The sequence below is a fragment of the Juglans regia genome, chromosome 1 (genome assembly GCF_001411555.2).
Source record: "Juglans regia cultivar Chandler chromosome 1, Walnut 2.0, whole genome shotgun sequence".
In the NCBI taxonomy this organism is placed as follows: domain Eukaryota; kingdom Viridiplantae; phylum Streptophyta; class Magnoliopsida; order Fagales; family Juglandaceae; genus Juglans; species Juglans regia.
Window position 1 is genome coordinate 21,575,915 of NC_049901.1, and position 16,304 is coordinate 21,592,218.

Sequence of the window (16,304 nt, forward strand, 5' to 3'; positions counted from 1 at the left end):
CAAATAATCAATTTTCATGTTATATAAATATATATATATATATATATTCATTTTTCGCTGGACATACGGAGTCAATCTGCAATTAATATTTCTTATTTGCTCATGATTAATAGTAATATTGGGCATGAAATGGGCAAGTGCATGTTCAAGTTTTGTACTAGTTTGTCGTGCTCAATTTTTGAGTCTTCGGTCCGGCCAGCTTGGAGCAGGCAATTAGTTATTAGTTGCAATGGGTAGACTGAATTTGTTCATGGTATTTCAGATGATTCATTTTTTCATTTTGTTTTGTTTTGTTTGTTCCTATTGATCTTTTGGGTCACTCGGCGTAATGGTCCAATCTCCAGAAACATGCTAGCTAGCTAGCTGGCCGTGGTATATAAATATTTTATAATTTACTCGTTCGGTTTTAGTGAATCTCCTATTCATAATTCATGAAGAAAGTATATAATATAAAGAAATTAAACTTTCAATCATACATGCATTAATATAATTTAACAATGTACGTAAATTTAATAACAAAGCATCATGACCAGCGGATAATACATAATTTTTTAACCCTAATCATCTGGATGGAAATTCAAAGGGAAACATACATGAGTTGCTAGCTTTGAACTACCAAATTATTCTTAGATAACCATTACAAACTGTATATAGCTAAGTGCATGATTCATTCATGTCGTGAAATGGTGCTGCAAGACTGAAGAACCCTTATTTCAATCTATCTATGATAGTACTACTACTACAAAGAAGCCATTAACATGATTTATCTTGATCATGATCATCATTCCTTTTTTATCAAGGAAACAATCACATTGACAAAGCGAGTGTTCTCTTTTGAAATCCGATCAGAAAGAATTTCCCTATACCTACTAAAAACCTCCTCAATGATTGCTTCTCCAAAGTGACTAACAAGTAAGGGTTCAGCCACGGCTCTCATGCATTGTGCAACATTATAACCATCATTGTTGTTATAAATGCTCCAATTCACTTCAGATACCTCTAGGCAATCAATGGAGAAGGATCCTTCTTTCAGAACTTCGGATTTCACTTCTGATGGAGATGGTGTATACTGAGGAATGTTGAAAGAATCCATTTTTTCTTCTTCTATGAGTCCCTACAAGGATTTAGATAGTAGAGAACATAAATTAAGTAACGTATATGGTTAGACATATTTTCTAAATACAAATGGAAAATATAATGAATTTTTTCTTTTGGTGAATTTCTTAGTAATGAGAGTACTGGGAGTACCTCAGGCATTCTCAGAATACCTCAGTACTATTATTCATTATTTTATTAGTATTTTTTTCCTACTTTTTACTACTATTCATTACTTTTTCACTATAATTCATAAAATACTTGAGAATACCTCATTACCCAAGTGCAAATTCAATAACTAATACTTAATGAAACCAATTATTTATGGCTGATTAATAAATTATCATGATGAGTCTATTGATATATAGAATTATAGGTTACCTTGGAGACCATTTCATTGAGTACAATAGCCAAAAGTTCCCATATGTAACAACACTCTTTGCTTGACGGATCTTCGCTTCTTCTTCCCAAAAGTGTCAAAACCATTCGCCCGCTTAGCACCAACTCCTCTGCACGACACTTCAAAAACATTGAGAAATCTTGTTGAAACTGTGCATGGTAAGCCCTTAGTACGCTTGGCGGGCTTGTCCGTGCCATATAAATGTTCCCTTTGTTGCCCTCCAGCTTCTCGGGAACCTAGTTATTAACAGCAACATTCATTTATTACTGAATTTGGGATCCAATGAAGTTGAAATATATTTCTTTTTAATAAAGCAAAATTGTCTCAAGTGAAAACTATAAAAAAGAGGAATCCCCCATACAATTGTCGGATTGGTCTATAAAGTTGATTACCTTAGATAACCATTGGAGGCTATAAGAAGAGTGGACAAAATGCAGAGTTTTGGTCGGAAAAAGCCTGCCGTAGAAAGAACCAGGAACACCTGCAAAGAAGCATGGACCAGCACCAGCTCCCGATTGACTGCTCATTTTTTTCTGGAAGCTTGGCAACGACTTGAAAATTGTATTGAAGTCATTTCCCGGTAGGTCGTTCAAGAACACTTGATATTCGGGTGATTGATGCCTTAGTTTTTGGCGAAGTTGGTTCACTACCTTGATAAGTTCAGAGACCACGAACAAAGTATTTGGTCCGGAAGAACAACCCAAGTCTGCGATCACTAGGCTCTTTGGCAACGTGCTGCAGTAGAGTTGGGTAATGGCATCCTCTGTAATGGGTTTGGTCATGGTTATGACCTTTCGCTGCATATCCAAAACATAGAACGTGAATGAGTTCTTCTCCATGTATATATACTCTACAGTTTACACAGAAAGTGTGCAAATAGCTGCTCTATATCAATGATTTTCATGAAAAAAAGTGCTAAAATCACACTAGCAAACCTGTCAGCCTAACATGAAATACAGCAATATTTCTTTTAACGAAACAGCTTTTGTCCAAGTCAAACGTTTGAATGCAGCTATCCTTGCGTAGGAAAGATATATAGCCAGTGTAAGCAGGCTAGTTTCATCGGCACATTTGTGATGGCACGAGACATGGGGGAAAATACTTGTGGATTGGAAACTTTTATTACTAGCTAGTAAAATCGAAGTCGATGAAGAGTACGAAGCCTAAGTACTTCAAATAAAACATGAAAGTGCCATAAAATTCTCTTTGCATACGTTAATCAAGCCAGCAACAGTAGTAGTGGGTACCTCGTGACCCATAATATGTCTACATGGGAGGAGAAGTTATTATTTAACTCTCTAAAACTACTACTTAACTTGAGGGAAGTTAATTAACTTCCTATGTGAAAACTCTTTAAATAAGAGTTTTATATATGTACATTAAATGGGTGTATGTAGAACAAGTCTACGTACAAAAAAGAAAAAAACTGTCTACCCACTATTATTTTTTTGAAAAATAATTTAGATCTATTGATCTTGAAGTACGGAAATTTGTAAGAGACTCTAGTAGACTCGTAAGCGAAGTAGAAGTACAAATAATAAAATGATGTAGACAATAAGACGAGCAAATATCCCTCCTAACTTATAAAAATTTTACTCTTTGAAATAATTCGATTAACCTTATTTAACAATATAGACCATAACAAAACGGAGGTTAATGCTTAAGTAGTGCACCTGAACTAGGGAGTTATTTGCGTAACTTGTGTCTCCCATTCCTCCATTCATGTGCAGCACTTTTACAATTTCCATCTCTCTCTCTCTCTCACACACACAGAGCTTGCAGTAGTGTCGAATGTGAGTTTGTGGTGATTATGTTGAGGGAGAGGTACCCTATTTATAGTCGAAGATACCAACCCTTTTCTCAGAAGTTAGCGATTGGCTTAGTTTCAGGGAAAGAATATAATATAGCTGTAACGGGGCCCGACGAAGGGTAAGTTAGGTACGTGGACAGCGAGGCCAGATTCCTCCAACAAAATAAAAGAAAATAAAAAATAAATAAAACGTGAAAAATATTGTTAAACGTTGATAGTTTAAAGTTCACAGCACACAATACTATCAATTAATGAGCGGGTCGCTCTGCCGCATGAGTAACATCGTTCTTACTGACCGCGAGTCAAATTTTTTTTTTATATTTTTTAATATATTTAAATATAATTTTTTTAAAAAATATATTAATATATTTAAAATTACTTTATTAATCATTAATAAAATTACTTTATTAATATTAAGTAAAAAAAATTTTTTTTAGCAAGTGATATATTTAAACGGTACAATTCGGACAGCAAAATAACTTTTTCTTTAATTAATTAGAGTATTAATATTGGACTTATTTTTAAAATTTGATAATTTTAACTTTAAAATTTTAGTATTAGATTTACCATATGTTTAAATATCAAACTTTTAGTTACAGTATATTTTCTTTTATCTTTAAATTTGAAGATTTACTATTCACATTCTATAACTATTATTTTATTTATTTAAATTATTGTTTCCTAATTTTGAACTACAATATATTTAAGTTAGGAAATAATAATTAAGTATCAAATTAAATTATTAATTAATATATAGTTAGTGTAATTATAAAATATAAAAAAATAAAAAATATTATTGTTAATAAAATAATATTATATTATTATTTTGATAAATCTAATAGCTAATTTAATATAGGGTTATGGATAGAGAGGTTTTTAATTTATAAAAAATATATTTTTTTAATTAAATTTTAAAAATAAAAATAATGAATCCAATATTAAATAATAAAATAATAAAAAAAACCTTCGTATGGTGTCATATTGTACTTTAATGCAAGCTATACAGTCTGCCGGTGCATTTCATGTCTCATGCATGAATATTGAATGATAATAAATTATAGCATTAACATTTTCTTCGTCAAAATTATCTTTAATGAAAAATATATTTTTTTTATAAATAAAAAATTCTCTAATTATAAAATTATATTAAATTAGTTAAAATAATAATATAATAATATTTTTTTGATAATTATATTTGAATTTTTTTTCATATTTTATAATTACTCTAACTATATATTAATTAATAATAATATTTCTTCATTCACATATTTCAAAACTAAACATAAAATTAAAAGTGAAAGGGGCAGAAGTGAAAATCGTGTGAAATAAAAACTGAAAAACAAAACATTTGAAGTAATTTTTACAATAAAATATTACTTTTGAAAATAAATAATACATCTTCAAATATAAAAATATATTTAAAATTAATATAGCTCATGATTCAAACTTTTATTTTTAAAAAAAATTAATATAAATTATTTTATCTACATTTTTTTCAAATTTTAAACATGCTTAAAGCCAATGCAAGTACTCTTCGCACGTGATACATCTGTTTTTTTATGTCAGCATTCTTTTCTCATTTTTTGTAGTTTAGGAAAATAGTATTCCCACATAAAGTTTCTATCGAAAATCTCTATCGAATTGTATTTTATTTTTTTTATTTTTTATTATTTAATAATTAAGAAAATATTTTTAAATGAATTTATAATTTTTTTATATTTTTTAAAAATATTTTAAATATTTTAAAAAATATTAAAATAAAAATTTGTCTTTCGGTGAGAATTCTTACAAGATTTTCAGTAAAAATCTTTCGTGGGTGTTGGAGAGTCCTTTACTCTAAAGTAAAGGAAAGTACAGAATCTCGATTTAAGATTGTCGGCCACCAGCCTTATGTAAGGTCTACGAACATGTGGCCTGAATTAAGCCGAGTATATGCCCCTGAAATGCTTGTCATGGCCTTTAACTGATTGATTAAAGAGGGGAAAAGAACGAAAACGACAAAACATTGGTAGCTAGGTTCGTCCACGCGCCATGACTATTGTCTTGGAAGTGAAGGGGATGTGAGGATCGATGTTAATGCAGTCGAGATTAATTAAATGCATAAGTATTGTCTAATAATTTTGAAAATTAGTAAAAACTGTTATTAAAAAGTTTTATATTTATTTATTTTTTTAAGAGATTACATACATAATTTTTATATATTTTATAATTACGAATATCATTTTTCTACGTATCAAAAAAGCTAAATAAAATAAATATTTAGAGTTATAGCTAGCTAGACATGTAATAAGCAAAAAGGAAAAAAAAAAAAAAAAACTGAAACCTTCTTTGTCTCAAGTACGTACCTCATGAAGCTATGAAGGAGGGAATATTATATAAATATATATACGCATTAATTAAATTTTATATAGGGTTACAAACATTTATGATATATGATAGTACTCATGATATATAGTTATTTTAATATGTTTATGAACCTTGAATAGAACACAGAAAATTAATTATATGGAACTTAACTCAAGAATAATTGATCAGCATGAATATTGGAGACCCACTGATCCTCTCATCTAACTAACTAAACCATGAACAACAGGTCGAGAATGAAGTGGACAGCACATCGCATAAAATAATGCATTGAAAGAGGTAACCGGAAAGGATTCCGTGGGAATTCCTCCTAGAGTAGAGTAAGTACATGTCCTAGATGGGTATCTTTTTTTCTTGAGTGCTCAAAGGTATATGAAAATTCTGAGTGTATCCAGATCTGACCGATCAAAACAAGTTTTTGAGCAAAATTATGGTAAAAATTTTGGGGGCAGTCACAATTGATCTCCGTGTTTGAGTCTCTATTGTAGATCTCCAAAAGGATAGGTTTGGATAGTTTAAAATATTATTTTTTTAATATTATTATTGTTTTGAGATTTAAAAAAGTTGAATTGTTTATTATATTTTGTGTAAAAATTTAAAAAAATTATAATGATGATATGAGAATTTTGTATCTCATCTCACTTGCCAAACTTATAAAAACCTCTTCTCTTTCTGTTGTTCAATCTCCTATGTTTCACCTTATCTCTCGCGCCCTTTGATTATCTTTTTTGTTAAGCTTCTCCACCTTCTTTGTCTCTATCCCGTTGATTATATTTGATTATATTTTTGACCTGTCGCTTGGTTATTTTGATATTCTGTTTTTCTACATTCTATAATTGACTTATATTTACATATTAGTATATATTCGCTGCCGACTGAGTTGTTGATAACTTATCCAATTATCTCTATTATTTTTTAGTTAATTTTGATGTTTTAGTTAAAATCAGGAATAAGAAGCATCATGGGCAAAAATAGTAGAAAGTAGTGGAGTAGTGCCTCATACGCACAAGTGGATTCACAAACTGGGATAAGTGTCAAAGGGTAAAAGAAATTAATAGAGGGTCTTATTCAAAAAATTTGTTATTTTCTTTGGATTGGGAATTTGGGATATTTTATTGAGATTTTTTGGAGATCTCTTATATCTTGCCTATAACTTAAAAGCATGTATAACATCTACAATAATGAATAGTTAAAACAGTATGTCATGCGTCCAACACTTTCTCTTCTGCGTCTCATTCTTCTACGTGATATTTTCTTTATTTTCAGTCACAATTTTACTTCTTCGTTGATTCTTCGTTGAGTACCAACATCTGGTTAGCAATATATTGTGGCGGTCGGAAATATCTAAGTTGTGTCGATAGAAGGCATGCAGTCCATATATATCTCGTGCTTTTCAAGCATTTGCAGACTTTTCGGACTGAAGTGGAAGAAGACAAAAATTTTGCAGTGCTGTTTGAGGATTCTTCACGCCTTTGGTATGCAAAATTATTCTAATTCTACTTCTACATCTTCTTTCCATACTTTTTCACTGCTGTTTGTTTTTCTCTTTCTCGCATATTTTTCTATTTCTCGCATATTCTTCTCGGCAATTCTTCTTGTTTTTCTTCTTCATTTTCCTTCTTCAGCAATTCTTCTTGTATATATATATATATATATATATGTTGTAGGAATTTACTAATGTCCTTATAGAAGAATGTATATGTTTAATTTTACGTTTTATAGAACTTTTGAAATTTATACCTATATTATTAGAATGTGAATTTAAGTGGCAGAAACTAACTTCCTAACCCTTTTGGTACATGGTGTTACAATTTATATGCATTAGTAAACCATTCAAACACTCAAATGAATATCATCATTCGAACAACTATAGTAAATCGTCCGACAATAACTTTTAGGGACAAATGATTTTGTTCCTAACTATTACTGTTTGAACGGACAAAATTCAGAGTTTTTCTCTAAAAGTGAAGTTTGTTTTATTGAGTGTTTTCACTGTTTAGAGGAACAATTGAAACATTTTTCATGAGTTTATTTCATGTACATTGAATCTGTAACTATATCATGATCGTTGTACATATAATATCTTTAGTACTCCAATAGCCCCACGTAAGGATGTATTTTGTGAAGTTTCTCCCTTTCATTAAAGTATATGTCACCTGTCAATAAATCTTCATAATTTCTTCATATTTTATATTTTATATATTTTTTAATTTTACATTTTTTTTTAATTTTTTTAAAGTTATTCTTTTTAAATTATTTTAAATTTTCTATTTATTATTTTTATAATAAATATTTGATAAAAAAAATAATAAAAATTTAAAAAAATATAAAATATAGATTATACAGTATTTTGAAAATTGTGCAGCAAAAGTATCGGCCAAACCTTCCATCTCATGCCCAGTACTGCTCAATTGCAGGAAAAGATCGTCCCGTCTTATCATGTAGACCCCTCTGCATGTGAAAGAGTAGATGGGGTCATATTTGGAAAGGATCTTCTCGATCCCCTCAGCTTTGCCATCACAGAGGAGTGGGACGAGGTTTTCCATTTCCCGGACTTTTTTTTTTTTTAATAATAATATTCTTTTCTTTGCTTTCCTTTTTATCTAAATTTTTTATTTTTCGTTTTTATTTTAAGTACGTGGATTAAGATTCGTGACATTATATATATAGGCCACTTCGACATTTTCTGAAAACAAATTGGCAGAAATGTGTGGATCAGGTCTCGGATTTTTTTAAATGTTGTAGAACTCTGGAATCAAATTCACAAAATTGAGAATTCCGAGGGAATCTTCCATACACATAGTACTGTTCGCCCGACCCGAAATTCACTGTTCCGACCCGACCCGAACCCAAGCCCATTCCGTTACCCGATTACCAGATACCCGATTGCCCGACCCGCACAGTGTTTTCGGAATACCCGATTACCCGATTTTTTTTTTTTATTTTTTTTATTTTTTATGTTAGTCTCTTAATCTTCTGACTCCAAGAATTACAAAAAATATGTTTGTAAATATCCACATAAAAAAAAAACTAAAAAAATTATACCGGACCCACAAAAAAGTACTTCCATAACACAACATCTCTTACTTTAATCCTATTAAACACTTAGCGAGCACTTCCAACACAAACACACTTGGCATACATATCAATTAAACCGGACCCACAAAAAAGTACTTCAAGTAATCTGCATGCCCACAAAAATTGATGTCCACATGAATCCTATTCATGCGTGTTCATGAATCTTCCTCCTGTCTTCAAAACTAACTAATCTGCATGCCCACAAAAAATTGGATAATGATACTAAAATTGGACATCCTCTATTGCTAAGAAAGAAAGTGAAGATTGAAGAACATGCCCACAAAAAAAAAAAAAAAAACAAAACAAAAGAAAAAGAAAAAATGGTCTTACTCTTGGATTAGCTAGTTTTGGTCCAAAAGTACTTCAAGTAATCTTCAATCGATCTCATTTAAAATATTCTTCAAAGTTATCTCTACATGAAAAAAAATTATGTTAAACATATAATTAATTGAAAAGACTATATGAAAATAAAGTTCAAATGTGAATCTTATCGGTTTCTAACTTGTAGCTTTCAGCATCTTCCATTACATCTTGGGAGTCATAATTAATGGAGGGAGCCATTAACCAGTTTTGTGTGCAAATAAGAGATTCAACTGTTGTTGGGGCCAATGAGCTACGAAATGAATCTAAGACACGACCTCCAACGCTAAATGCCGACTCAGAAGCAACAGTAGATATGGGAATAGCTAACACATCTCGAGCCATATTGGCAAGGATTGGATATCTGATTGAGTTCACCTACTTGAACCTACACTAGATTTTGAATATTGCTTATACATCCGCTCAATGATCCTCCTTAACCAATCAACAAGTTCAGACGCTCGCTCATTCCCAAGAAAATTTCTAAAACAAAATTCCAAAACTTCTAACTTGAAGCGCGGATCAAGCATAGATGCAATAATCAACATTTTGTTCAATTTCTCAAAATCCCCCCAATACTTGTCATATTTCAACAACATCCTCTCCGACATGGTTTTCAGCATATTACTCTCACTCATAGAAAATTTGTTCAAATAATTATAGACTGTAAATACTTCTCTAATGAACAAATTCGAAGTTGCATAAATTGAGCCTGAAACCCGCAAAATCGTATCATAAAAAAGCTTCAAAAATTTTACAAAAACCTTAATGGTTTCCCAATCATGTAAAGTTGGTATTCCTTGTCCAACCTCACGTAAATATGGGCCAAACTCATTGTCTTCATCTTGCATCACCTCAAACGCCGCATAATATTTGAGAGCCGCACTCAACATTAGATATGTTGAGTTCCACCTAGTTGGAACATCAAGACAAAGAAGCCCACCACCCAAAATATTTTGCTTCTCTACGCATGACTTGAACTTATTAAGTCTTGCAGGGGAAGATTTCACATATTTTACTGCATTTCGAATCTTGACAATTGATTTATCAACTTCTTTCAATCCATCTTGAACAATGATATTCAAAATATGTGCACAACATCTTATATGCATAAGTTCATTCTCTAATACCATACAATCCCTAAGTTTGGCAATTTTCCTCAAATAATCAATGGCCGTAGTATTAGAGGATGCATTGTCGACTGTGATTGTAAATATCTTCTTTATGCCCCATCCAAGTACAGATGACTCAATCTCTTTTCCTATTGTTATTCCTTTGTGATCAGGAACTTTCTTAAAATCTATAATCCTCTTATGCAAGATCCAATCATCATCAATAAAATGGGCTGTTATGCACATATAGTTAAGATTTTGAATTGATGTCCACATGTCAGTAGTGATGCAAATCTTATAATCAGATGCCATGAACATGTTTTTCAACTTATCTTTTTCTAACATGTACATCTTCATACAATCTCGCATAATAGTAATGCGAGAGGGGATTGGAAATCTAGGCTCAACTACGGCCATAAAGTCTTTAAAACCTTGTTTTTCTACAAATCTAAACGGTAGCTCATCCATGATTATCATTTTAGCTACCGCCGATCGTATTTTCTGTTCATTGTACTTAGCAAGTCCAACACTAGGACTGCTAGTTGTACCATCCACCCCCGTCTTCCTAGTCCCGGTCATTTTTGATTGGGGGTTATCCCTTCCAACTCCACTAGCATTAAAGACTTTACATGTTTGATGATGGTACTTCAAAGATGAAGTACCTTGTTTTTTAGGATGACATAACAAAACCTTACCACAATAATCGCACGTGGCTTTGGGCTCATTGGGATCCTCGACATTCTCAATCCTCGTAAAGTGTTGCCATACATCTGATCTTCCCCGTTTTCTTGTGATAGGAGGGCGAACTTGAGGACTAGTTGTTGGGAGAGAGCTATCCAAAGTTGGAAGCTGAGTACTATCCAAATGAATCACATTAGGCATTGATTCAGACCCAGATGAAGGCATATTTCCTGCAAATTAAAAAAAAAATAGAGTAAGATACCTGCAAATTAAAGGGAAGAACTAAGAAGGTGCAAATTATATATGCAAGCAAGAGTTCCTGCTGACATACGCATGAAACATCAACCATGCACATAAGTAATTAATGGTTCTTTAATTAATTTAATTGGATGGAAAAAAAGGAAAGAAAAAAAAAAGCCATTATCAACTGGAAATTATGATCTCGACATGCTGCCCATTTGCCCTTTGTGAATTATCCAAAACTAGAGTTAGGTTGACAATTCAATAGGCTGTCGCTGCACAGTGCACTTATCACCACATCTTTCTGATATGACTTAGATCCTTACCTTGAAGGAGATAAAGCAAGATGGGTAATTTACAATCATGTTTATTATAAAGACTTATCATGTTAGTGTTACTGCTTATGTCCATCATCTATATATAGAAAAAATTAGACTCAAAAAAATCGTTCAATTTACTTTAAAAATATATTGCATAATCTTTGATGGTAGGATGCCCATCAATCATAGAATCATAGGCTCCATCCCTTTTTTTCTCTGTTATTTTTTCTTCCTTATGAAATCAAGTTTCTAATGAATTCTAAAATCCGGGCCAAAACTTTTTCCTTTAATATTTCGATAAGCAATTTTAATAGTATAACTCTCAGCGATAGAACGAGAGTATCAGATCATGTCATTCATACTTCAAAAATAGTTAATAGTTTTTCATATTGCTGAAACTTGTAGCCAATTTTCAATGAAAAGGGCCACTCAAAACAGAAACTTGTATTGATGGGTGAATTTCAGACAGTTGTAATTGAAGTTAGAAACTGGGAATGAAATGGTAGTTATAATTAAGACAGGTAAAATGTTACTTTTCCAAAGCAAAAAAAACAAAACTCACATCTATATTAATGCTAATTAGTGAAGTTAGCGAGGCCACCAGCCATTGTAAGTGAGGCAGACACTGTAGCCACACATGGGAGTCAACACTTTAGTAGAAATCAAAGGTTTTGATCATATAAATACCATTAAATTGGAGTACTACTTGTTACCAAAAGCCACTGCAAACAAGAGAACTTTGAAAACTAATAAAACAATCCTAATATTGCAGAAGAAAAACTTTGAAACAGCTTTACAACATGTGTGGGAGTGATGAAACAATAAACTTCATTTGAGTCGCAGATGCAAGCTTTACAACATGCAGAAAGAAGAAGAAGGAAGAAAGAAAAAGAAACAATAAACTTCATTTGTGGCACATTCTGCAAATTATACTTTATTATCACACCCAAGAAGAAGAAGAAGGAAGAAAGAAAAAGAAAGAAGAAAGAAAGAAAAAAACTCTGGTTCATAGTATAAAAAACACCAATACTCTGGATGTGGAAGAACAAGAACAGTGCACTACATAAACGCCAATACAGTCCACCTAAATACTCTGGTTCATAGTATAAAAAAAAAAAAGTGATCAAACGACAAACCCAAACCACAAACTAAGAAAATTCCTCTATTCCAAACTAAGAAAATTCCTTGACTCAAGGCATGCAGATTATGCTATGAATAAAAGTGATCAAACGACAAACCCACTAAAACCCATAAACCCACAGCTTGAGTCTGTTTTCCAACCATCCAAACACCCATAAACCAAACCACAAACCCACTAACCTTGCGATGGAGAGAGTAGCGATGGAGAGAGTGGGCTTGCGAGGACGAGAGCGGAGCGGCTGCGAGGACGAGAGCGGTTGCGAGGGAGAGAATGTCGAGCGGGTTTTTGACTTTTCGGTGATATTAGACGCAACGGGTAAACGGGTATTACCTGTTTAAAAATGAATCGGGTAACGGGTATTCTGTTTCCGATTTAAAACAATAGCGGGTTGGGTAATTCGGGTCGGGTCGGGTCGGAAATTCGGACGGGTCGGGTATTCGGTCTTTTTGTTCACCCCTACATACACATAACTCAGCACACATTTAAAAACAAAGCATGCAGTACAAGTACTACTACTGGATAATATATTAATGAACCCTCTGCGCCGAAATTAGAAAAGAAACATACAATACATAACTTGAACTACAGATCAACTATTCTTGGATATATAAGTACCGCGCGTACACACCTACCTAGCTAGCTAAATTAGTTGAAGAAACCACCTTTCAAACTAAATATGACAGTAGTACTTCCAGCTAGTGTTTATCTCTTGTTCATGATCATTCCTTTTTTTTTTTTTTTTTATCCAGGAAACAATTACATTGAAAAAGCGAGTGTTCTCTTTAGAAATCCGATCGGAAAGAATTTTCCTATACCTCTTGAAAACCTCCTCAATGATTGCATCTCCAAAGTGACTAACAAGCAATGGTTCGGCCACAGCTCTCAAACAGTTTGCAACATTATAACCGCCATCACAAAACTGACTATCAGATGAGTTTATTTCACAGTTTATATTATTAACGCTTCAATTCACTTTAGATACCTCTTGGTAATCATTAATGAAAAAGGATCATTCTTTCTGAACTTTGGATTTCATTTCTGATGGAGATGGTGTGTACTGAGGAATGTTGAAAGAATCCATTTTTTCTTCTTCTATGAGTCCCAATAAGGAATGTGGAGAATAAAACATAAGTCTTAGCTTGGAAGCCACGTCGTTTGATTACGCAATTCAGATGATATGGGATGTTTTGTTGAAAATTAAATAAAATATTATTTTTTAATATTATTTTTGTTTTGAGATTTGAAAAAATTGAATTGTTTATTATATTTTGTGTAAAAATTTGAGAAAGTTGTAATAATTATATAAAATAAGATGAAATAGTTTGGTTTTGTGTAACCAAACTAATTGGGAATTCAATATGAAAATTTTCTGTAGTATTTATACGTAAAAAATAAAAAACACAGAAGTTTTTATATCAGAAAATTAAGCAATGAAACTTGCAATTACTGTAGATGATGAAGCATATTTCCTAAAAAAATATAATTAATGAAGTTGTTGGTTTTCATCAACTCAATAACTAAGACATAATAACCAATTATTTTGAGCTGGTTAATACATCATTATTCGCCTATATATATATATATATATATATATATATATATATATGAATCCTAGTCAATTAAGTGGAATTAATAACTAGGATTATAGGTTCCTTGGAGACCATTTCATTGAGTACAATAGCCAAAAGTTCCCATATGTAACAACACTCTTTGCTTGATGGATCTCCACTTCTTCTTCCCAAAAATGTTAAAACCCTTCGTCCACCTAGCACCAACTCTTCTGCACGACACTTCAGAAATATTGAGAAATCTGCTTGAAACTGTGCATGGTAAGCCCTTAGTACGCTTGGCGGGCTTGTCTGTGCCATGCAAATGTTCCCTTTGTTGCTCTCCACCATCTCAGGAACCTAGTTAACAGTAACATTCACTTCTGAAGTGAGTAAGACAGACACACTTTGTTGCAATGAATTTATTTCATTGTGATTCAATTTCGTTTGGTGTTTGCAAAAGTATCTATGATGAAAGACTTTGTGGACTTCTCCATCCCTAGTTCCTTAAAAAAGTTAATTCTTTTACTTGTTTCTTTGCTTATAATCAATTAACTGAATGCTGAGGTTATTCTTAAGCAGTCGAAATTGGGGACCTCTATGACATATCCTTAAGCATTAAAAAGTGGAATCCCATGTAAAGTTTTTGAATTCGTCTACTTTATCTTTAAATTTTCCATGCACCGAACTTATACATATGACTATATATGCATATATTTCCTTTATTGCATGGTTTCACGCGCACTTTCATCCATATATCCTTTATCATTGGGTATGGGAGTACTAGATGTTCCATTAATCTTTTATAGAAAATGTTAATTACCTTAGATAGCCATTGGAGGCTATAAGAAGAATGGACAAAATGCGGAGTTTTGCTTGGGAAAAGCCTGCCGTAGAAAGAACCAGGAACTCCTGTAAAGAAGCATGGACCTGCACCAGCCCCCAATTGATTGCGCTTTTTTTTCTGGAAGCTTGGCAACGACTTGAAAATGGTATTGAAGTCGTTTCCGGGAAGGTCGTTCAAGAAAACTTGATATTCAGGTGATTGATCATGCCCTGATTTTCGGCGAAGCTGATCCACTACCTTGATAAGTTCAAAAACTACAAACAAAGTGTTTGGTCCGGAAGAACAACCCAAGTCTGCGATGACTAGGTTCTTTGGCAACGTGCTGTAGTAGAGTTGGGTTATGGCATTCTCTGTGATGGGCTTGGTCATAGTTATGACCTTTTGCTGTCCAAAGTCAAAAGAATGAACTTAGATCATGAGTTCTTCTTCAAATATAATCTACAGTGTGCACATAAAGTGTGAAACTAACTGATATATATCAATGATTTTCATGAAGAAATGCAGCGAGAATCGCATGACTTGCAATTATCTAGAACATATGATGAACGTACAGTGTGCATAAATAATTTGGTTTTCGTTTCCTTCCTCACTTGTGGATAAAAGGCACTTACAAAACTGCTTAACATGAAATGCAGCAATATAGGGCACGCAATCCAATGTCCTTAGGAAAAGATAGCTAGCTAGTGTAAATTAACCTGTGATGGCACGGGACTTGTGGTGGAAAAACCCAGGAGGCCGTTGGGAACTTTTACTAGCTAGTAAAATCAGTATTGCAGTCGATGATGAGCGATGATGAGCAAGAAGCCTAACTTCAAATGAAAGTACAGTAAAATTAATTCCTCTTCTCTGGCATATATGCATATATGTGTGTGTACATATATCGTAACAAATTTAATGGGGGCACAATTGGAGAGTCATCTATAATAATGAGTTGCATGCACAAAGTTTGTACTTAAATGTTAGTGACATGCGTGCAAAGGGTTGCTGAGTTCACCTGAACTAGGGAGTTGTTTGCATAACTTGAGTCTCCCATTCCTCCGTTCATGTGCAGCACTTTCATAACTTCCATCTCTCTACCTCTCGCTTCTCTTACTCTCTCTTCGCTTGCAGTACTAACTTTGAGCTTGTGGGGATTATGTTGAGGGAAAGGTACCTATTTATAGATAGATCAGCTCTTCTACGTACAAGCGGATTCACGGACGTGGGGTAGTATTTTTTTTTTTTTTTGAAGGATAACAGGTAGGTTGGTACGAGAAAAAGCCAGGAGTCCATGCCCAAGCACAAAAATAGAAAAGACATCATGAAAATA

At 32.8% G+C, this 16,304-nt stretch overlaps 1 protein-coding gene and 1 pseudogene across 1 annotated transcript; both read right to left on the minus strand.

The window, feature by feature from the left end:
* Nucleotides 1–450: 450 nt before the first annotated feature.
* On the minus strand, nt 451–3,309 carry LOC109006619 (salicylate carboxymethyltransferase-like). Its single transcript, XM_018986001.2, has 4 exons — nt 3,169–3,309; nt 1,888–2,292; nt 1,477–1,731; nt 451–1,114 (listed from the first exon to the last, which is right to left on the minus strand). The coding sequence occupies exons 1-4, from the start codon at nt 3,241–3,243 to the stop codon at nt 782–784; spliced, it is 1,068 nt and encodes a 355-aa protein (XP_018841546.2). The 5' UTR covers nt 3,244–3,309; the 3' UTR covers nt 451–781.
* Nucleotides 3,310–13,051: 9,742 nt separating this feature from the next.
* On the minus strand, nt 13,052–16,064 carry LOC108979545 (annotated as a pseudogene).
* Between the last annotated feature and the right edge of the window lie 240 nt (nt 16,065–16,304).

Coding starts and splice junctions, on each gene's coding strand:
- LOC109006619 (XM_018986001.2), bottom strand. CDS start 3,243: ATGGAAATTGTAAAAGTGCTGCACATGAATGGAGGAATGGGAGACACA. Junction 2,293..3,168: donor CAAATAACTCCCTAGTTCAG/GTGCACTACTTA, acceptor TTGGATATGCAG/CGAAAGGTCATAACCATGAC. Junction 1,115..1,476: donor TCAATGAAATGGTCTCCAAG/GTAACCTATAAT, acceptor AAATCCTTGTAG/GGACTCATAGAAGAAGAAAA.